We start from the raw sequence: 22,450 nt of genomic DNA on the forward strand, positions 1-22,450 counted from the left end.
CTCCCCGCCCGCCGCCGCGCAAGCCACACCGCGCGGGGCGGAGCTCTGCGCCCATTGGCCACAGCTCCTGACGTACAGCGGCCGCCGGCCAATGGCGACAGCGTCCCTCAGCCGGGCTCCGCCCATCCCCGCTAAATGGCTGCTGGGATATCCCGGGCAAGCCGGCCCCAGCCCCCTGGCCCCGCCCCCTCCGCGGCAGCCACCAATGGGAGCGTCCCGCGCCATTTCGAAAGGGCCGCCGTCCCCGCCCACCGCGGGAGGCAGCCAATGGGAAGCGGGGGCTTGACGGCAGCCAATGGGGAGCGGGGGCTTGACGGCAGCCAATGGGGAGCGGGGGCTTGGCGGCAGCCAATGGGGAGCGGGGGCTTGCAAGCGGCCAACGGAGGCGGGGCTAGAGGTAGCCAATGGAGGCGGGGCTAGAGGCAGCCAATAGGGCGCCGGGGGGGGGTTAGTGGCTCCCTTCCCGCCTTTTCGCTGATTAGTAAATTTTTAGCGAAGGAATAAATTAATTGGTTGTAAGTTGCGTGATTCTGTTCAGTGATCAGTGTGCTGTCCTCTACTGCTTATTGATTTCTCGCTCGTCGTGTGAATTTGGTCGTCATTCTTTAATCGCTCTGTCATCGTTTTCTCAGACGTGGAGTCTCCAAATTTCCAGGCCTTAATGTCCTCTGGAGTCTTCTGGTTACTCCAACGTCCTTGAAGGGCCGTAAGTTTAAAATCCCAGATGTCCAATCTTCAACTCCCCTTTGCTCTGCTTATTGAAGCTACAAATGGCTTCTTTGTGTTTTGAAATCACTGAATTATAAAAATACAGGCTGTAGTCAAATCTGTTGCTCGGAGCAGTGTGCTGGATTGGCAAACATTAAAAAGCCCATCTGCATCGAGGGCTGACTTAAGGTTAAGCTTTAACCCATTGATTTCTGGGCCACAGTATTTTTTGGCTTTCTTCTTCATGAAGGATTTTACTTTATTTTACTTCTAAGGAAGACTGGAAGTTTCAGTGAGCAAACCATGCTCATGTTAGATCTGAGAGGGGAGATGTGGCTAATTCTGGTCATCTCCTGCTTTGCCAGCTCCTGAGGTGTTTATTTGTTTTTCCTGGTAGTACTGTCATGCTCTCTGATTTCATAGCCGGGATTCTGAGATTGTCCCCAGCCAATACCAAAAGACAAAGTCTGAATTAGGAAATGTCTTGGTGAACACCTCCAAGGATCAGCCAGCCACAACTCTTCTGGGCAACCTGTTCCAGGGCTTCACAGAGAAGAACTTTTCCCTAATATCCAATGTAAACCTGCTCTCTGTCAGTGGGACGCCCCTTGTCCTGCCACTCCAGCCCCCTGTAAATAGTCTCTCTCCATCTTTCTTGTAGGCTCACTTCAGACACTGGAAGGCCACAGTTAGGTCACCCCAAAGTCTCTCTTTTCCAGGCTGATCAATCCCAATTCTCTCAGCCTTTCCTCACAGCAGAGTTGCTCCACCCCTCTAATCATCTTGGTTATTATCATAATGTCATTTTAAATTGCCGTTTAGGACTAATAGAAATTAAAATTAAGGGTATAAAATACCAAAATCACTAAAAGGCATCAAAGAAATGCAATACTGGTATGAACCTCGTCAGGCTTTCTAATCCATTCTTGTACCTGAGGAGTCCTACAGTAGTCCTACAATGTTCAACACGATTGGTTTTTTTAATTGTTCATAAACAACTTCTGTGAAAGTTTTTTGTTTGACAGCTGCTCCATCATTTCCCTTAGTGGCTAATGAAGATTTCTTTTCCGGCTTTTATCAGGTTTTCTCTTCCTCATTAAGCCTAACGCCCGTGTTTTTCCAGACAGAACCCCCCATCCCACCCCTTTCTTTCATTGTATCCTCTCATTTATTTAAAAATTGCTGGCCTGTCCTCTTTTCACCATCTACTTGCTAATTAAACAAAGCCAGTTCTTTAAAGTCTTCCTTAGAACCTACCTTTTGTAAATTTACCCTTTTTCTTTTTTTTTTTTCCTGGACTTTCTTTCCCTCTTAAACCACCGTGTCTAAAAATAGGCACAGCGTCCAAACTCTGACTTCAGCGCTGCTAAATAGGGCAGAATAATTATGTCCTGTGAGGTTCATGGAACACACCTGTTATTGCTTTGTAGGATTCAATTTGTCTGGTTTTGCTCTTCTGAATCCTCATCCTCAAGTGTGATCCCTTGTTTGGGATTCCGTGTAGCTGCAGATCGCTTTGAGCAAGATCTTGTGTGTGGCTGGCGTGTTCCTGGCACCCCATTAATTAGCAGGTTGTAAGATGTCCCAAGAGTAGGGATCACACTGTGACCACGGCATCCATAAGTGTGGGAAAAGGGAGATCCTTTAGCAGGTTTGCTGGAAAGCTGGTGGGTTTTGGGTGGGGTTTTTTGTTTGTTTGTTTGTTTGTTTGTTTTCCTAATATTGGTTTTCCTCTGGGATACCTGTCAAGTCAAGCAAAAATTTCTCTTCATTTCCCCTTTAATAAATTCAGTTGCTGAACACTGGTGCTGTGCTTTTAATGGGAGACTTATACCTGGTTCTTTTTGTCAAACTTTCTTGTAACCCTCTATTCATACTGCAATGAACGCTCTAGAAATTTAACTCTTAGGGGCATTGTACTAAACCAGTTGGTGGTAAAATAATCAGCTCAAGATTCACCAGCAATCAAAAAGGGGTAGGTTTTGTTGGGTTTTTTTTTTTTCCCAGCACAGAAGAAAACTAAAGTTATGTAGTTTACAGGCATATTATGCTTTAGGTTAAGATAACTAGGAGGCTCCTTGTCCAAGGCTGTTGCAGCTGCTCAGATGAAGGGGTCAAAAACGCTAGAGAAAAATCTTGTTGAGGTTTTAAAGTGCAGAAATGGACTGAGAGTTGTTTCCCAGGAGAAGTGCTGGCAGGTGAGAGCATTTCCTGTACTGGTTTGTCACTTCTGCCATTCACCACAGAGCCCTGCCAGAGGAAGCTGTTTACTAATTCTGGAATCATCCCTGTGCTTGAGTTTGACTTTGTTAATATTACTCAGAGCCATGAGTTGAGCTGTTTTGCTTTCCCAATCTTCCCTTGAGTTTGTAGTTCCTTTTTCTTTAGTTTTAGTGATAAGAGTTTGCACAGCACAGCTGTTTTAGGGATCCCTGCACCTTAGTTTCCCCAACTTCTCCAGTGACTTCCAGCCTGTGCATTTTTAGGGATGGGCTGTGTGGGTCACAGCTGGGGGAGGTGATCTGTGCTGCTCTCACACAGCTCAGGAGCGTCTCTGAGCTGCTCCAGCTGCCTGCAGTGGCCTTTGAGTGAGGAAGGGCTTGTAACTTGTCTCTCCTGGGAGCAGAACTGGGCTTAAAATATGATACTGAGAAGGAGTGTCTGTCACTAGGCTTTTTTCTCTTGCCTTGGTGCTCATTTTATGGATGTCACTGATAAATGTTACCCTCTCTTTATGCTGGTAGGGCTTTGCTGGGAGACATTCTGCAGGGTTTTTGGGAGATGGTGACCGAAAGGATGTTACACCATAGCCTCTTTACTCTTGAACTTACCCAGGAGTGAGTTCCAGCTATGCTCCCTCATTTTTTTAGTTACTGTGTGGTAAGAACAACTCATGTAAAAGGGCTATGTCAAAAGTGTGCAGACCCCTTAGAGTGGGATAAACAGGTACCAATCAGCAGGATCATCATCTGACTGCTGGCACTGGGCTTGCTTTAAAGAACCATTGGCTTTCATTTCTCTTTTTCTTGTCCACTAATGTGCCAGGCATTTGTTTTACCAAAGGTACACAAGCTTCTGTGCCTGGAGATTAAATTGTTTATGTTACCTATTGACACTGTAAACTTAGCAACAAGGTTACAGACACAAACCTCCGAGCTAATTAAAACTCTCTAACAACACAGAGGCCTGGCTTAGTGATGCTGCCAGGGGAAGGATAGCAACCATCAGGAACAGAGAAATAAATATTCAGTGTCAGTTGCCTTCCTGTGGGCATCACAACCACCTGCAGCACAAAAGTATGTTGAGAGAAATGGCAGGAAGAGCTGTGTCTGTGGCGTTGTGAAGGCCTGTGCTCATTTTCACCTGGGAGTGAAACTGAAGCTTTTATCTGCCTCTCTCAATTTCTACTCATCTTGTATTACTGCTTTTAATAATGAAATTATTCTGTGAAGATTGTGGAGGGAAAAAATGAGCAATGAAAACCTCTCTGCCTCTGTTTAGCTTTTTAACCTGTTTTTGCCTGCCTTCCCTTCTAGGAGATAATGGCAGATCCTTCAGTGGTGGATCACCTGGCACGACTAAAACTTAAACTTCTAGAAAAGGTAAGGGAATGATTCTGCAGTGGTCATTTTTGTTCTGCTTTCTGCTCTTGCATGTTTAAGCATTAACACTGTATTTTAAAATAGTATTACTCTACTGAGATACCCTGAGGAGTGGTACTACTTGCTGTCACTTTCTTAAACAACACTGTACAAGTTTACATGGATCTACAGTAAATTTGATTTCGTGGGAGATGTCACCAGTTAGCTCAAAGCCAGTTTGAGCTGGGACAGGCAAAGTTTAGGAGTAAATCTTGGGTAAAGAGAATCTCAGGTTATTTTAAGGCACTTTCATGTCTGCTTTCACATAAGATGTGTTGCCTGGTCATACCTTTGCTGAATCAAGAGTCCAGATCCTGGATTATCAGGCAAGCCCAACCTGAACATTCTAAAGTTCTTCTTATCATGCAGCTCTCTGCCCTACAAAATAAATTATGCATCTCCTGATTCACCGTACTATCAATTTTAAGGTCTGAAATAGCCTGGGCAGCTGGAAGCATGACTATTCTTTACTGTAACTGAATTTGTAATGAGACATTTCATACTTCTTTAAGAACCACCATTTTTCTCCACTTCTGCTCTGTTTCCTCCATCCCAAACCTGTGCCATAGGCTTGGAAAACCTTGTGAGCTTTTCTGCCTGACTTATAACCGGTTTTGGTTATGGTTCTACCAACAGAGACTAGAAAACGAACAGGACAACCTAGAGAAGATGGAGCTGTCTCTCCCAGCTGCAAGTAAGAGAAGCATTTGTTCTTATTACGGGCATATTTTGGAAAGGGCTTGCTTATGTTCTCAGGCATGAGTTCCTCAGGAGATGATCCCCTCTCCTCCCTAACAGCTGTGAGCTTACTGCTTTTTACCTTTTGAATTTCTTCAGCTATTTCTTTTCCTGACCAAGGGAAGTGAATGACCAGCTGAGCACTAACATGAGATGACTTCCTGCCCAGGTATCCTCTGCAGCCTCTCAGCTGCAGCTGCTGGCTCACCTGGAGCAAACTGATGGTGATCCAGTTTGCCCTAGCTCTTACACCTAGGAGTGAGCCCCTGTTGTAGTCCTGCTGTTTGCTTGGCTTTGGTGATTCTGAAAAACCAGGAGGAACATTTCTTTGCATGGCACGTGCTCTGTTTATATCATCTATGGATTCAAGGCTGCCAGTAGAAGCTCAGTTAAATTTCTGGATTGTACTGTGGGCTCGTATTCATTGACCTGACGTACAAATATTTGGAATCTTCTAATGCTGTGGCCAAACATTTTGAAAAATCCCCACTAAAAACTTGGAGTTTCAAAACACAAAATGGTGCTTTCCAGAGTGGATGCCAAGCATGGCTCCAAAGTATCTGAAAACATTCTTGCTTCATTTCAAGTGAGTGCAAAATCAACCATTATGGGATGAACTGAAAAGGAAGTTGATTCAGAACCAAATAGAAACAGAAAAATTGACATTCAAACTGGAGTTTGTTTGAGCTGTTACAGCCGACAGTCATCCTCAGCTTGCACAGGGTTCATCTAGAAACTTTCAGGCTGAAACTGATTCCTAATCCAGGAGGTTGAAAGGGGGCTTTAGAGAGCAATCTAAAGAGTTTATTTTCAGAGGTGTTTTGCCTTTGTAGAGCTGCTGAACAGCTGTGACTGCGCATGGCATAAAGTCATTATCCATACATGTATTTGACAAGAAAAGTAGCCCAGGCCCTTTGTGGAAGAACTGTTAAAGCGCAGCAACACAGTCCCCAGGCAGGAGCAAAGAAGATCCCCTTTACTGCAAAAACCAGGCCTTTTAAAGCAGTTAGGCCTTTACCAGTTACATGATTTTAAATTGTAACAAACATAATTCAACCAGCCACCACACACCACGATGTGAACAAGCAATGGTTATATAACTTGGTTTTCTACCTCTAATTCACCTGAGTCACTTTCCCATAGCAGCAGTAGTAGCAGGGCTGAGCCATGATTTTACAAAGGTAACAAGGCCCTTATTTTGTAAGGTTTTACCTATATGCAGCATCCAGCTATCTAATAGCACCTCTTCCACGTTAATATCACAATCCAGGTGCTGTAATAGCTCTGGCTTTGTGATCCTTTGAGAAGATAATGGACTTTTTCCTCTTGCAGGGAACAGACCTCAGGACATGCTGCAAAGTGCCCTGAGGCAAAGGAAAGATCTGCTGCAGGAGCTGAGAGTAAGTAAGAACCCTCTCTGGACTGAAATAGACAGACAGAGCCCAGTTACCTGCACGTCCACTGCTGATGTGGATTCAGTGTTCTCCTGTCCTTTAGTTCTGGGCAGGATTTAGTGCTGTTCTGCTTTGGAATATAAAGGCTGGGCCAGCTAATCAGGGAGAGGGCCTGGGGAGCAGCTTGGCTTCCCTCCCTACTGCTGCAGAAGCTTGGACCTGCTTCAGGTACTGAAGTGGGATGATTCTGTTTGCCCTGAACTGCTGTGTCATAAACTTGCTGTGCCAAAATGCAAATAAGGGATTTTCAGTGATGCCGAAGTAGAGACGATAGTAATTGTTATTTATTCCTAGTTTGTGGAGGATACCAGCTATTAATGAAATGTTTTCCCAGACTTTTGCCAGCTTGTTCTGCACATTTTTTTTTTTTCCAATGCCTTTTGCCTATGCTTCAAGATCTGTGGGAAGGAAAACTTTCTTTATACTAATGCAGGCACTGGCAGTGTCCTTGCTGCAGGTTCCCAGGAGCTAATCCCATGTAGTCTGGAGAGCATAACCATACTGTCTGCCTTGCTGTGACCAGATTTTCTTTAAGAAAATACTTGACTTTGCAGGAGCAGCACCTTCTGGAAGAGCTTTCACAGCCACCTGCACCAGCTGGGGGACACTGCCATGACCACAGAGCTGCCCTCCCACAAGTCTACGAGATCCCTTTTCCAGCTTCCCAAGTGGAGCCACCAAGGATTATCCAGCAGACAGTAAGGATTGCCTCCTAGAAAACACCACTAGCACTGTGCCAGTCTGAGCTGACAATCATCTGGGAGCTGTGTGGAATTGCTCAACCCACAAAAAGGGAAGATATGCCTGTTGCTCTTTTATGGGACCCTTGCTGCCTGCAGCAAAACCTGAGGGGAAATCATCTTGCAAATTAGACCCAAAATTTACAGTGGGAATGGTTTACCCTTGGACAAAGCTGGCAAAAGGAATGGCAGGGCAGCCCACACTCCAGCCTGGCCATTTAGCCACTTCCTAATGCACATCACTGTCTGCTCCTGCAGCCCACAACCTCAACAGCTTCTCCATGAAGTTTTCCTGAGGCCTAGGCAGATGACAGCTGTTCCCAGAGATGGGGGAGCTGGCCAAAACCAAGCCTGACTTCTCCATTTTCCTTCCTGCTCCAGATGCCAACTCAGCCTGCCACCATCATCCAGCAGTTGCCTCAGCCACTCCCTCTGATCACACAGATCCCCCCAGCCCAGACCTTGGCAGCCCCCCGCTCTGGGAGCATTAAAGAAGGTAACAAACCCTCCACAGAGCAGCCAGCTCCTGTCACCAGGCCTGGAGAGGGCAGGGCAGGTACCACAGCAAGTGGAAGGGGGCATGGGATGGTTGTCCAAGTGATGTTAGTGATGTGCTGTGGGGGTTGTGTATGTGGGGTGGGTACCAGGTGTGAAAGGCATTCAGGCAAACTCTTAGCACTAAAACGAAAGAAAAAGGAACTACAAACTCAAGGGAAGATTGGGAAAGCAAAGCAGCTCAGCTCATGGCACTGAGTAATATTAACAAAGTCAAACTCATGCATGTGGATGGTTCCAGAATTAGCAAACAGGCTTCTAAAATCTGGTTTTATTCTTTTGTTCCTTCCTAACCTGCTGTTCAGTCTCCTCAGGCTTTTGTTTGTACCCTGTGTTTGGAAACAAGACACAACATCTGAAAGTGTTGTTCTAAATATAGTGCAATGCCAATAAAAGAGTTTGTTTCTAAACATAGGTGGGTGCTACTGTGAAATAACACATGAACTAAAACCTAGGACAATTTCCCTGGCTCAGCCTTCAGCCAAAGGTTCATCCCACACAGGCATCCTCAGTCATGAAACTGCAGTATTTCTCAGCTCATACTTCATCTAAGTGTCTGGATTTTTGAATCAGGGTTTATTTCCGTAACCAAAATAGTCCAAATCCACTTGTGACTTCTCCGAAGCTGCTACGTTTAAATAGTCCAAATCCACTTGTGACTTCTCCGAAGCTGCTACATTTAAACTACTTCTTGCATGAACAGTAAAAAGGAAAATGAGAGTTTCCTTCATTATTTTTTTCCCTTTTCTTTTTTTCACTTCTCCCCAAGCAAATGAGTTACACTGCACAAGTCCTTTGGATCCCAGAGATCACGTAAGGAGATTTGATGTGCATGAAATGGCAGGTTGAGGGCTGGACTTGATGATGTTAAAGGTCTTTTCCAACCTCTACAATTGTATGAGTCGGTGGACTCTGAAGGTGGCACTGCAATATCACATAAATTTGAGGAAACCTCTCACACAGAGAACAATGACCTGGGGCTGAAGCAATGGAGAGCACAGCCAGGGGCCTGTCCATGCTGGAGTGAGGGAGAGCTGCAGCTCAGCTCTTCTCCATCCTGCCATTGAGCGTAGCTAAGGCTGTGGGCTTGCAGGGCAAGCAACAGACAAGATACTCAGCAGCAGCTTTCTTGTGGAAGGGAGGAGAAACAGGAAAGCTGGTATGAACAATGCCATGCACAGACATTAACTTTGCACTGTCAGGGGAAATAATGCCAATGTTCTTCACGTGCCCCCTCTCAGCTGCTTTGCCTTTGTTGCAGCCACCAGTCTGTGTGCTGGAGGGCACTCCTTACCACGAGGCCTCTGCTGCTGGTCAGCTGTGGACAAAGCTCTCATTGTTTTCTTCTCTTCCCAGACATGGTGGAGATGATGCTGATGCAGAACGCTCAGATGCACCAGGTGATGATGCAGAACATGATGCTGAAGGCTCTGCCACCGATGACACTCTCACAGCTGGGGAGAGGCAGCTCTGCCCTGCTCCAGCACCCACAGCAGGTAAAAACACCCCAGCTTGAGGGGCTTCTCTCTCTGGGAAGGCACAAGGCCTGGACAAGACACACACAGAGCTGGGACAGCCAGAGGGCTGTGGAGGACACTTAGGAAAGGTGACAGAGGAGGAGCATGCCCTGATGCCCACCTTCCCCTCCAGGCCACCCTGTCATTCTGCATTTCCCTGACATTAACTGATGGAGTAAATTGGGAGGGAGTGGGGTCTGAGCATCAGGTGAAATCTGAAGTCACAAAGTATTCTTGGACCTTCTGTACTGGAACCTGCAGACTCTTCTCCAGACACATCCCAAAGGCCTTCCTTTCCCAAGGGGTGGCTGAGTGGAACCCCTGGCCCCTCAGCTAGGGACACCCCCTCCTGTGGGGACACAGGTTTCTGCAGCCACCCTTTGTCTGTCTCCACCAAGGACCTGCAGCTTGCTGCTCCCCTGGCCCTGAGAGCAGACAGGCACAAGCCAGCTGTGGTGCACCACCACCACCATTACCCTCCCACGGGGGTGTTCCCAGTGCCCCCCAGGAGCTTCCTGCCCACATCCACAGCACAGCACTGGACTGGCAGCTCTGCCCAGCAGGGGTAAGTAAGCAGGAAGCTATGACATGCTCTTGTAGCCCTTTCTCCCTGCCCAGGTGGGGAGACTGTGGAATAAACATGGGGATATGACAAAGATGAGGATCACGCAGATCCCCCACCCTGCCATGCTGCATTGCTCTGCTCTGCAGGGGCTCTCACCCCACCTTCTGGGTCCCCCTGTACACCCACCAGTCATCTGCTAAATAAGATGGGGGGGGTGGGGAAGGGTTTTACATTTACATCCCAGCAGGATTTATGTTCTTAAAGCACTGCTGGGACATTTGCTACTCAGAAATTCCTGGGGAAATAAAAACCCAAACCACCAGCTAAGAAAAACGGTACAGTGGGAGGGGAGTATCAGAAATAATGCTGAGCCTTTGCACTAAGCTTGTGCTTGCAGTTGAAGGGGGTGGGTTTCAAGTGCAGAAATGGATGAACTTTTCCCCAGGATGCTCCCAGATCCATAGAGCCCTTTGTGCCCTGTGCAGAGATCACAGCCAGCCCCTCCAGGGGCTCACTTGCTTTTTGCCTTCCTCTGAGCTTGTCCTGCTTGGTTTCCTAGGTGCTAGGAAGTTCTTACTAGCCAAGGCTGGTAAAGAAATTCACCTTGCTAGAGCATAGAAGGAGGGGTGACGTGGGGACGCACTGTGAGAACTCAGCTTTTATTTCTGTGCCATGGCTCTTTCAGAGCCTTAGTGAACAGGAGAACAGGATGGAGGCAGCTGCAGCCTTGGGCACGGGTGACCTGCTGGCAGGGGTATCTGTACAGCCCTCTTTAGCAGAGGATTTGAATTCCTGAACAGATTATTTACCTAATGGGATTGTAAGGGATGAACATTTCTACCTATTTCCCCTTGACACGGGTTTGTAATCTGAACCAGTAAAGAACTCCTGGCTCCTGTCAGGATCCGTGCAATTCGCTGTTTGCAGAAATCAGTAGGTCTTGCAATGGCCTTTAAACTGTGTTCTTCCTCTTCCTCAGCTGCCTTCCACCACAAGGTATGAGACCAAACACATCTTTTTGCAGCTGCAGCACTACTGGCTGTTTCTAAACCCAATAACCCCATTTTTCTTGTTGCAGGTGGCCCACATACTGACAGTACAGGGTCCTCTGCGAGTGGACCATAGCCTTTCTAAAAACAATAAAATCCTGATGTTCTTCCTCACCCATTGACATGTCTTCTTCTTCAGCAACATAAATCGAGCACTTTTCCCTCCTTTACTTTTCCCGCTAGTTTTCAGGGGGCAGGCTTTAATCCATGCCCATGTTATCCTGTTCTTTTCAGGTTTTTTTACGACTTCTTGAAAGGCTCACTCAGAGGTTTTTATCAGGCAACATTTTCATGCTCTCGGCAGCCTGGTTTTGCTTGATATAGAAAGGTGAACAATGATTTTGTAGCACTTTCTCAATATCTTCCCACCTTGTTTTTAAACTGGACAACATCTGTACACTGGGTTTCCCTGGTGCAGTTTGTGAGCGAGTTCGATTAAGAAAACCCAGGGACCTAAATTTTGTTTGGAATGGAGAAAAGATAGTAACTGTCACTGCTGGAAGCTAACTGTGTGCTGCCTGTGCTCCCAAAACAATTAATGAATAATTTATTTACTATGTAAAACCTACCTTGCTCTTTGCCCTCTCTGCTCTGTCGTCTTTCAGATTCTTATCGCTCTCAACAACTTCCCACTTTCTACAACTACCTGAAAGACCTGAAAGGGGAAATGGCCTCAAGTTGTGCCACAGGAGTTTAGATTGAGTGTTAGGAAGAAAGTCTTAACTGGAAACATTGTCAGGCATTGCAAGAGGCTGCCCAGGGAAGCATTTGAGTCCTGCCCCATCCCTGTAGGTCTTTGCTAGCCACGTAGATGTGGCATTTTGGGATCATAGCTTACTGGTAAGCTTGGCAGTGCTGGGTTCACAATTGGATTCGATGTTCTTAGAGGGCTTTTTTCTACCTTAAAGATTCTATGAGTCAAATCTGCTGGTGCCTGGCAGGTTTAGCAGTAAATTGTACTCGGTAATACGAATCTCTGCACTTTCACTGTCTGCTGTTTAATTTTTGTGTGTCGGCTCTAATTGGCTTCTCCCTTTCCAATGCTTACTGTGGGCAGCATTGGCTCAGCAGAGCATTTCCTCCCAGGGATGGGCATGTGAAATAATGCCTGCAGACGTGTCTCCTCACAGCCTCGTTTAAGTCTTGGAAACCTGGAAAGCCTCTGCAGAGCGGAGGCATGGACCCTCTCCTAAGCATCACACCCCAAAACACCTGAGCCACACACAGCTTCCTTGGATGAAATGTGTCCTCAAAGATGGGATGAGGCTCCTGGGCAAGTAGTGTGGCTCACATCCACCCTCAGGAGAGAGTCTGTGAGGCTCCAGAAGTCACTCCACATTGTCCCACCAATGCCTCTGCAGTTGCATCCCAGTGAAGGACCAGCAAAAGCCTGGCTGATGCAAGTTCTCCTCCTGCTCTGTGTATATTCCTTGGAGACCACAGGATTGCTCTACAATTTCCAGAAGAGGCCTTTGGATAGAGCCTGGCTGAATAACACCACGTTGCCATCTCTACACCTCAGGCTCAGCCAGGCTGACTCCCTGACAGCCCCTGGGCTGGGAGTTAAACTTTAATATGAATCGGGGGAGAAGAACCCAGGCATGACTCAGCCACCCACATTCCTTCCCTTCCCCTCCCCACTGGCAAGGGCAGTGGGACTGGGGAGAAGCAGAGGGATCACAGACACAGCGGGGATCTCACACCCAGGGGCTGGCCTAGCATGGAGCCCTGTGACCCACGAGGGAAAAGAGTTGCTGTCGTCGGTGGTGGCCTGGTAGGAAATGCCATTTAGCTGCTGCAGGATTGTGTTTGCCGGGGAGCTGGGGCTGGAAAAGCGCTGCTTGAATGTGGGGGTGAATGTTTTTCTTAAAATCATCCCTCTGTCAGATGATGGGGTGCTGCGAAGGGCTTGATGGAGTTCCTGCTGTGGGAGGCTCCTGCCCTTTTCTCGGGTGAAGGGGTTCGGGAGGTGGGTGGAGCAGTGGTGCCCGGGGACACTAAATAACAATCCTTGTTTGGGCTGCCAGGTGCCCCTGTCCCTCGGCTGGTTTTGGCTGAAACCAAACCTCTAATGTGAAATGCTTTGCAAGGATTGAGACCGGGAAATACCTTCCTCTGCCCGCTTATTTTTTAGGAATGATTTTCATCCACTGCTGCTTGCAGAGAGGTGTGACACTAAAGGCCAGGCTGGATGGGGCTCTGAGTAACCTGGGCTAGTGGAAGGTGTCCCTGCCCATGGCAGGGGGTTGTAACAAGATGGTCTTTAGCATCCATTCCAACCCAAGCCATTCTATGAGTCTGGGATTTTGTGACAGCTTGGGGCATTGCAGCACCTACATTTCTCTCTTGATTTTTTGGGCATTAGCTTCGTGGAAAAGAGTCATGGCAGAAGAGGCTGTAGTTCTGATAACAATTCATATTGGAAATTAAAATTTAAAAACTGTATGGTTCTCCCTCACTGTGTTCTCAAGGGAATGCTGCTACACCCTGAATTCTAGTGAGGAAGGTAAACACAATCCAGAGAGGAGCTGGGAGCTTGCCTACACCAGCTCCTGCTGTCTCTGACTGAAGAGGTGAGCCCTGCTGCACTCAACTGCTGTGTGCAAACAAGCCTGAGCTTGGTATGACTTCATAAAAAGAGTTTTGATGGGTGGCTTTTGTCTTGGAGACTCTGCAAACACACAGGGCTGCCAGAGGACTGCTCTTCAGTAAAAAAATCTTCTAAGGTTCTTGGTCATAAACAGTTTCTCCCTGTTTATGCTGAGCTGCATCCCCTGATCAGTAGTGACCTCCGAAATACTTCATCCCCCATTCCTGATCCTTGTCTTGTAGGTGGGTGCATTGAATGCCTGTTTCTTTGCAAGACGAGGTTTCCAGGTTGACGTTTATGAAGCCAGAGAAGGTAAGGTCAGCCTGATCATCACTGTGTGAGCTCACTGAAAATGTAAGAAAATGAACTCCGAGAGTGGCAGTATGAGGATGTTCTTTTCTCTCTCCCCTTTAGCTCCTGTGGTGAGGAGGAGCATTTATTTGAAGTTCATCTTCTGTGTAGGGAACCCACTCTTCAGCTAGTAAAATGATGCCCTTTTTCTATTCTTAGCTTAAACACTGATCCAGATCCTCACCTTTGAAGCCTGGTCTCTGCAGGAAGCATTATAGTACAGTGCTGGGTCAGAAGGAGAGATGGAGTCTCCAGGTCCACAAGGCACCACAAAAGAGAAATTAGGATTTAGAGCCAACCCGCTGGCTGAGAGGCAGAGAAATTGTTCATCTTCAGTATCAGTCAAAAAACCACCTGGGCAGAGGTGGCAAACCAAGTGGCAGGTGGGAATGACATGATGGAAAGTGAAATGACTCAAGTGTGCAGTGAAGGGAAGGAGGAGCCATGCCTGACACTCTGTGGTATCTCTTTCTGCCCCGACAGACATCAGAACAGGCAGTTCTGCCGCAGGGATTACAGTTGCCACAAGTTCCACAGCTTCAAAAAGCCTCTGATTGCTCTTACCTGCCTTCTGAGCTGGATGGAAAACTCCAGTTTTTGGCCCATTGCTTACACTGACATACATGTTGGGATGAGGAGGCTCTGGTCAGACACCCCAGGAAGTCTACATGAGGCAGCTCAGGGGAGGAACAGGCCAGTGCCCAGACATTTCCATCTGATCAGCCATCAAGAAGGTGACCTGCCAATGTCCCAAAAAGCATCAGTCAGCAGAACCTGGCAGGCGTTCATTGCTCAGCCTCCTCCATTTAGAGGGGAAATGGCTCCTAATGTTAATGGACCCTCTGGCACGTGGGGTGCTGTCAGAATCCAGCATTCCCTTGGCTGCAGCTGCTTCTTCCAGGCTAGAGGTGGCACAGAGGATCCAGGCTGGACTCCCCCCTGCTCCACCTGCTGCTGCTGCAGGGGGCCTGGGAGATGTTCCCTCACCAGGCTGGGCTGCCACTGCCTCCATAACCAGCTGCTCTTCCCCTGCAGATATCCGAGTGGCCAGCTTTGCCCGTGGCAGGAGCATTAACCTGGCCCTTTCTCACAGGGGACGCCAAGCCCTGCGAGCTGTGGGCATGGAGGAGCAGGTACTCTGGCACATTTTATCTCTGTGCCCTGGCCTTTCTTGCCCCATCCCAGCCAGACCTCTTCCACTGCATGCCTGCAGCCTGGCTCTGCCCTGCTTCATGTCACATCTGCCAGCAGGATCTTCCCCACCCCAGGCAGCTGGGCTCTGCTTGCCTGGGACACCAAGCACCTTCCAGTGTTTGTCCTCTCCCTGCTGTGCTCCCCTCCCTCCTGGAGAAGAGGGCAAACAGGGCAGGAGTAGATGGACTCCCAAAAGAACTGACGCAATAGAGCAGGATGCAATAAAGGCAGCTGTTTTCCCCACTGACGTGTCCAGATTTGTGCTTTCCCAGAAAACCTTGATCTTTGGGCTGACCCCTGAAATCCATCCACACTGCCTTCTGCCCAGCACGCTTGGCTGGGAGCCCAGCATTCTTCTGCAGGGTACTGGCTACCATTAAACATCCAGCTGCTGGCACTGCTGGGATCTCCCAGTCCCTGGATCCCTGCAGAGGAGCCCAGGCTTTGACACATCCCAGTCCCGGGATGTATTTTGGCTTTCATCCCCTGCCCTGTCCCTGTCTGCGATTTTTCATGTCCCTTCTATCCAAAAATATTTTCTGTCTGATTTCTATGAGAATGAGCTTGTAAGTAATCTCAGGAAACTGTAGTAAATTGACATGACAGCCCTGTTAAAGTTTTCCCTGGTGATTTGGAAATGTGTGAGGAAAGAGCCCCCCCCTCTTCTTCCTCAAGTGCAGTGCTTGGGTGAGGGGATGATGATTGGTAATTAGTGCTAAAACCCCACAGTTTTGGCCAGAAACCAGTGGTTTGTGTTCCCTTCTGTTTCAGATTGTGGCCAAGGGCATTCCCATGCGGGCAAGGAGGATACACACACCCTCAGGGAAAAAATACTCTATCCCTTATGGGAAGAAGAACCAGGTACTGGAGTTGCTTTGCAGGGTGCAAGAGGTCTTTGTCAGCATTTGTATCTCTGTGCCATGGACAGTGTGGGGCTCGTGGGTGTGGGAGAGGCTGGGGAGAATGGGAGAAGGGGATTACATGGAAGGGAGGGTTTCCTGTCTGGCCACGCAGAGTGTCCTTCAGCAAAGCTTTCTGAACCCCCTGTTTGCTTGCCTTGCAGTACATCCTCTCTGTGGACAGAGCAAACTTAAACAAAGAGCTGCTGACAGGTAGGTTGTCACTTCTGTTTGCAAATTCTTCTAACACGCATTTTGCTGGGGATTTAGGGTTTGCCCCATGACCAGAAGACTTTGGGCCCCAAGCTCCCTTACCTAGATCTCAGAAAGGGCAAACCTGAACTGGCAGAGGAAAACCTGTGCTGTTTGCCAGCTAAAGCAGGAGACACCTCCTCAGCTTTGTCACAGTTGGTGGCATTTTGCATAACCCCTGATTGTACAGAGACAAATGGAAATTGGAGCTCTGTGGCCAGGTATGTAATCAGACTAGACCAAATTTATGCAAATTCCCCACTGACTGCAGGCACCTCATCCCATCCTGTACTTCAGTGCAGTGGTGGTGGAAAGCAGTCAATGACTCATGTCATTGTGGGGAAGAAAAGGAGTCCTTGCAGGATTCCTTGCATTTTTCAACTGGTTTATACCACAGTTGACCAGTCCCAGTGTGCCCTGCCTGCTGACCCTGAAGCAACACAGCAAATTATTTGCTGTAATGGCAAAGAAACCCTATAATTTAGGGATCTCTTGGAAATATTTTTTGTGGTCACAGTGACCCCCTCTACATTTAGTTGTCGCTTCTTTTCACAGCTGCTGAGAAGTACTCCAACACTAAACTGTTCTTTGGACACAAGCTCCTCGGGTGCAATGCAGAGCTGGGGACATTATCCATAAAAAGGTAATCCCTGGACAAGCGTGAGATCAAGCACTGTGGTTAGTTTCTGCTTAATCATTCACAAAACTCAAACAATTGAGCAACCTCAGCTTTGAAACTACTGTGCAGGCAAAACCTTGTGCCAGCTTTGGAAAGGAGAGACATCAAGGCAGCATTCATGGTGAGACTGAGAAAGGTTTAAGCAACTCACTAAGCCCCCAGCCTTGCAGCAGGCACACACTTCCTGACCTGTGCAGGGGATAAACATACCAGTATCCATAGCACTGGCTTTAGGGACAGGTTGCTTCTCAGGGAGGGTGGATAACTAGTGATGTCCCATCCCTGGAAGTGTTCCAGGCCAGGCTGGATGAAGCTCTGAGCACCCTGGTGCTGTGTCTCTGCCCATGGCAGGGGTTGGAATGGGCTGAGCTTTAAGGTCCCTTCAAACCCAGACCATTCTGTGGTTCCATGACCTTGCTTCACAGTCTTTCACAGAAGTTCTGGTCCTACCTGGTCCCACCCTCCTAGCAAATGCTGCAGGCTCTGCAAACCAGCAGCGCTATCCCAAAGGTGCCTACTGCATTGCTGAGTAGACCTGGCAGAGTAATGCTTTTGAAAACCTACAGGATAATTATTTATCCAAATGCTGTTCTTCCCAGGCGGTGAGAGCCGATCTTCCCTCACCCTAGATTATGAGCACACGTTGCAAAAGGCAGGTGCTCTGGGCACAGTGGTGCTGAGCTGGCCTGGAGTTACAGGCAGATTTACCACAGAATCATGGAATGGTTAGGGTGGGGAGGGACCTCAAAGATCAGATTGATCCAAGGGACTGTCTTGCTTTCAGGTCTGACCAGCAGACCTTGGAAGTGAGCTACGATCTCATCGTGGGCTGTGACGGAGCCTTCTCGACAGTCAGGAAACAGTTCCTGAGGCAAACACGCTTCAACTACAGCCACGAGTACATTCCTCATGGCTACATGGAGCTGACCATCCCTCCCAAGGATGGAGATGTGAGTGTGCCTGTCCCAGGGGCTGCTACAACCTTCACAGGTCGGATATCCCACCCCCTCCTCACTGTGGCTCTGCTATAGCAGCTTTGGAGGAATTAATTTGTCACCTGGGGCTCAGGCAAGGGATCAATTAAACCTTTCCTAAGAAAAGGCATGGATCTCTTCCTCTTCCAAAAGTGGGGCCAATGTTGGTACCTGCGTGCAAAAATCCTAGAGAGCCTGTCCTGGAGTGGTGGGATTAACTCTGGCTCTGAGGGGTCCTGGAGGTATTGGAACATGTCTGTGAGGACATCAGCAACTGCAAATCATCAGATTTTTGCCCATATTTCTTACCCTTTCCTCTTCCCCTTGCTCTGTGTCTCCCTGAAGCATCAGAGACCAGAAAGGGGCCAGTAGTTGTGTCTTCTCTTGGGATCTGTTGTGCTGATGTGGAGGGGAGCCAGAGCCTGGGCTGGGGAAGCTGAGCAGGGCAGGGCAAGGATACGAGGCAATTTCCTTTCTCTTTCAGTTTGCCATGGAACCAAACTACCTCCACATCTGGCCGAGAAACACCTTCATGATGATTGCCCTGCCCAACATGGTGCTAACCCAGGGCCATGGTCTCCTGGGGCACAGGATGGGGCTGCTGGGGATGAACGGCTGGGGTGGCAGGGATTGGGAGGGTCAGGAGGCACAGGATAACCAAAACACGGAATCAGTTAGATTGGAAAAGACCTCTGAGATCACAGAGTCCAGCCTATGACCCAACACCACCTTGTCAACCAGACTGGGTGCCACATCCAGTCTTCCCTTAAAAATCTGCTGGGACAGTGACTCCACCATCTCCCTGGGCAGCCTGTTCCAATGTCTAAGCACCCTTTCTGGGAAGAAATTCTTCCCAATGTCCAGTCTAAACCTCCCCTCGTGCAGCTTAAGACTGTGTCCTCTGTCTTGTCCCTTGTTACCTGGGAGCAGAACCCAAACCTCACCTGGCTACATCCCCTGTCAGGGTGTTGTAGAGAGTGATAAGGTCTCCACTGAGCCTCCTTTTCTCCAAGCTAAATACCCCCAGCCCCCTCAGCTGCTCCTCACAGGACTTGTGCTCCTTCTCTGGACATGCTACAGCACCTCAATGTCCTTCCTAAATTGAGGGGCTCAGAACTGGACACAGCCCTCGACGTGTGGCCACACCAGTGCTGAATACAGGGGAAAGATCACCTCCCTGGTCCTGCTGGCCACGCTGTTTCTCAGACAAGCCAGGCGTCACTGGCCTTCTTGGCCACCAGGGCACATAGTGGCACACGTCCAGAGAAGGAGCCAGGAGGGACACCCAGCCTGTGCCAGGCTGACCACAGCCTAAGGGGGTGCAGGACAGGGTGCTCAGAGCCAGTCCTACCTCACAGCACTGAGCAGGTACCTGTGGCACTTCTCTCTGCCCACACTTCTGAGCCCAACCAGACCCCCACAAACCAGCACTCTGCAGCTGGATGTTATAAACTACATACCAGGAGCATCAGGACAGTGTGCCAGGCCAGTCACACACTGTTTCTGCCTCCCCTGTGCCTGCCCACCATGAGAAAAGGGGTGGCCAGTCACTTGTCCCTTGCTGTGCCAGTGGGTCACTGTGATTGCCAGGTGGCAGGCTGGGCACTGAGCTCCTGTTTCAGGTGCCACATGTTCTCTCTGCTCTCTGGGCTTCTTACTGACATTCTTTCCTGGCTGGCAGGACAAGTCCTTCACCTGCACACTCTTCATGCCCTTTGAGGAATTCGAGAAGATCACAACAGGCGAGCAAGTGCTGGGTTTTTTCCAGACCTACTTCCCAGATGCTATTCCCCTCATCGGAGAGTAAGTGTTCCCATCTCCCCTTTTCACTCATCAGCACAGCTACCTATTATGGGATGGGCTTTTTCCTGGATGATATCAACAGTCTCAGCTGCGTTGGGCAGTTTCCTTTCCTCTTAGATGAATTGTCCCAGGACTTCATATTAACTGAGAAACTCAGATATTCTCTGGTTTGTCCTTTCTACATCGACCAGCATCTACTGGTGGTCACAGTAAGAGGACCAAGATGTCAGTGATCAAGCTGTGTGCAGAACTTAAAACCTGAAAATAAAATTTCTGGTCCACAGCAGGGAAGTTGACTTCCACATTTTTCCCAGCACCAGTAGTGTGCAGGCTTGGGGTTTGCACACCAAAGCTGACAGCGCCTGTGGCCTGTCTTCCTGAGCTTGCATGTGGCACGGCTTGCTCTCCTCTCTTGTGGTCCCACACAACAAAATCTGTTGTTTTACCTGAAGGCAAGAGCTGAAGCACGATTACTTTTTGCTGCCAGCCCAGGCCATGATCTCTGTGAAGTGCTCTTCCTACCACCTCTCCTCCCGGTGCGTGCTGATGGGAGATGCTGCCCATGCTGTTGTGCCCTTCTATGGACAGGGAATGAATGCAGTAAGTTCATGGCTGGCCTGTCCCTCTTGGTGGGGATCCCACTCCTTTCACCCACAAATGCCTGCTTTTAGTGTTTAACTCCACAGGGTTCATGGGCTGGCCTGTCCCACAGCCTGATCTCCTCTGCACTGACAGAGGTTGAGCTCCCGTCAGGATGTCCTCCTGGGAAGGACAGGGGACAGGGTGATGATGCCACCTTCCCACGGAGCAGAGGATTATGTGGGAGGGGGGTCCAGGCAGCTGGGAAAGGCAATCCCCTCAATTTCTCTCAAGACCCCTGTCAGAGGGGCCTGGACTAAGACTCCTGCTCTGAAGCTGTGGTCAGTGGGTGGAGTGGTACAAACAGCTACACTAGCTAAGCATCCACGAGAGGACTTCTGAATGTGTGGGTCCTTTATGCCTGTTAACCCCCTAATATTCCTCTCAGGGCTTTGAAGACTGCCTGGTCTTTGATGAATTAATGGACCAGTTCCACAATGACTTTGGTAAGTGAGGTGGCTGGGGATGTGTGAGAGCAGAGGGACATCCATCCCTCCGCACCTAAGGGCAGCTGGACACCTTGCAGGGAGCTGCCTGTGAACTTCCTTCTCCCAGGTGCCTGCCTCCCTGAGTTCTCCCGACTGAGGGTGCCAGATGACCATGCAATTTCGGATTTAGCCATGTACAATTATGTGGAGGTAGGTGAGCCCCACGCAGACCTGTGGTTCCATGGGCCATGCACACTTGGGGATGTCAGTGGGGCTGAGGGAGCACTGATCCCTGCATCACCTCCAGCACAGGCAGTGGGAGAGGTGGCAAAGCACAGGGGAGCTCTGACAAAACTCATTGCAGAGGGGTGGCTGTTGCTCTGTTGCAGATGCGTGAGCACGTGAACTCAACGTGGTTCATCTTCCGGAAGCACGTAGACAACCTTCTCCACGCCCTCATGCCTTCCACCATTGTCCCACTGTACACCATGGTAAGCCAGTGTGTCCTTCCCTACCTCCGTGAGCTCCTCCTGCCTGACTTTGGGGTGGTGACACCCTCCTGCAATCCCTCCCAGGTGACTTTCACCAGGATTCGCTACCACGAGGCCCTTCAACGCTGGAGATGGCAGACAAAGGTTGGTCAGGGGTGGTGCCCATCCTCCCCATGCCATGAGCCTTGGGACCACCTTCCACACCAGCTCTGCTCAGCTCTGGGGGGCAGCTTTGGTGGCAGGATATTTGTGTGATGACTTTGCTTAGTGCTGCAGGGTAAAGGCCAGCCTCTGATGATGCTGGGGCTTGTTTTTGTATGTAATTAGATGATATTGGGGTTTCTCTTTGTGCTTGCAGGTGATTAATCGAGGGCTCTTTGTTGTGGGGGCAGCAGGGCTGGGTGGCACCTACCTGCTGATAAAGCGCCTGGCACGGAACCTGAACTTCTGCTTGGAGGACTTGTGGGGCTGGTCCCATCATCTGAAGAACATTGGAAATCTTCCCTTTGGCACACGAGTGGTTTGAATGCATGGGGAGCTCCTTGTTGTAATAAAAATGAAGATGAACTGCTGCCTCAGCTGGGTGGTTTTGTTTCTCTTGGGTTTGGCAGCTCCTGCAGCCCCCTGGAAGCAGTTTCATGCCCAGAAAGTCCAGGGGTTCAGGTGTGCAACCTTGGCAGCCTGGTCCCAAGAGATGTGGTGTGTAGATGTGACACTTAAAGATTATGGTATAGTGTTGGAACCTGGCAGTGCTGAGTCAATGGTTAGATGGTCAATCATCTTAGAGTTTTTTTTCCAGCCTTAATGATCCCGTGATTCTATGACCTGCCCAGTGTGTCCCAGCCTGCAGACTGCTGCTCTTAGCAAAAACAAGCCAACATTTTGAGGGTCCTGAAGCCAAAACCAGCTGCAGCCTGGGATAGCACTATGAGGATTACCAGACACACCTTTCTTCTTCTTACCTTGCCCTAGACCCTCACAGTCACTGCTTAAGAACAATAAAATGGCCCAAATTAACCCCTGATCTGATGTGGCACAGCCAATCTCATTTGAGATGGTCTAAACACAGCTGCCAGCACATGGGCAGGAACAAGAACTGCTCTGCACTATTCAGTGAGACAGTTTTGGCTTGCAAGGGAGCACCATTCAGGGCATAGATGGCAAATTGTGTAGAAAACAGCTT

The 22,450-nt window shown here is 49.0% G+C and overlaps 2 protein-coding genes across 6 annotated transcripts; both read left to right on the plus strand.

Annotated features, from left to right (window-relative positions):
* The first annotated feature begins 457 nt into the window (after nucleotides 1–457).
* CUNH21orf58 (chromosome unknown C21orf58 homolog) lies at nucleotides 458–11,436 on the plus strand. 3 transcript variants are annotated; one of them, XM_066189232.1, is made up of 10 exons: nucleotides 468–515; nucleotides 633–706; nucleotides 4,245–4,310; nucleotides 4,986–5,043; nucleotides 6,420–6,487; nucleotides 7,096–7,239; nucleotides 7,663–7,777; nucleotides 9,193–9,332; nucleotides 9,752–9,918; nucleotides 10,997–11,436. In XM_066189232.1, exons 3-10 carry the CDS (start codon nucleotides 4,251–4,253, stop codon nucleotides 11,010–11,012), a joined length of 768 nt encoding a protein of 255 aa, XP_066045329.1. In that variant the 5' UTR covers nucleotides 468–515; nucleotides 633–706; nucleotides 4,245–4,250; the 3' UTR covers nucleotides 11,013–11,436. The 3 variants fall into 3 exon arrangements, with proteins under 3 accessions (XP_066045328.1, XP_066045329.1, XP_066045331.1); XM_066189231.1 differs by having other exon boundaries at nucleotides 458–706; XM_066189234.1 differs by lacking the exons at nucleotides 468–515; nucleotides 633–706 and adding an exon at nucleotides 3,927–4,004.
* A 939-nt stretch (nucleotides 11,437–12,375) lies between these two features.
* On the plus strand, nucleotides 12,376–21,839 carry KMO (kynurenine 3-monooxygenase). Of its 3 annotated transcripts, XM_066189500.1 has the most exons (15): nucleotides 12,376–12,741; nucleotides 13,800–13,869; nucleotides 14,944–15,041; nucleotides 15,874–15,963; nucleotides 16,166–16,214; nucleotides 16,809–16,896; nucleotides 17,717–17,882; nucleotides 18,391–18,462; nucleotides 19,588–19,709; nucleotides 20,162–20,309; nucleotides 20,737–20,794; nucleotides 20,904–20,986; nucleotides 21,166–21,267; nucleotides 21,352–21,411; nucleotides 21,626–21,839. In XM_066189500.1, the coding sequence occupies exons 1-15, from the start codon at nucleotides 12,688–12,690 to the stop codon at nucleotides 21,791–21,793; spliced, it is 1,428 nt and encodes a 475-aa protein (XP_066045597.1). In that variant the 5' UTR covers nucleotides 12,376–12,687; the 3' UTR covers nucleotides 21,794–21,839. The 3 variants fall into 3 exon arrangements, with proteins under 3 accessions (XP_066045597.1, XP_066045598.1, XP_066045599.1); XM_066189501.1 differs by lacking the exon at nucleotides 18,391–18,462 and having other exon boundaries at nucleotides 12,377–12,741; XM_066189502.1 differs by lacking the exons at nucleotides 12,376–12,741; nucleotides 14,944–15,041 and having other exon boundaries at nucleotides 13,840–13,869.
* Nucleotides 21,840–22,450: the final 611 nt, after the last annotated feature.

This window comes from Chamaea fasciata, unplaced genomic scaffold, assembly GCF_029207755.1.
Source record: "Chamaea fasciata isolate MVZ Bird 193981 ecotype frontalis unplaced genomic scaffold, bChaFas1.0.hap1 SCAF_8, whole genome shotgun sequence".
NCBI lineage: Eukaryota > Metazoa > Chordata > Aves > Passeriformes > Sylviidae > Chamaea > Chamaea fasciata.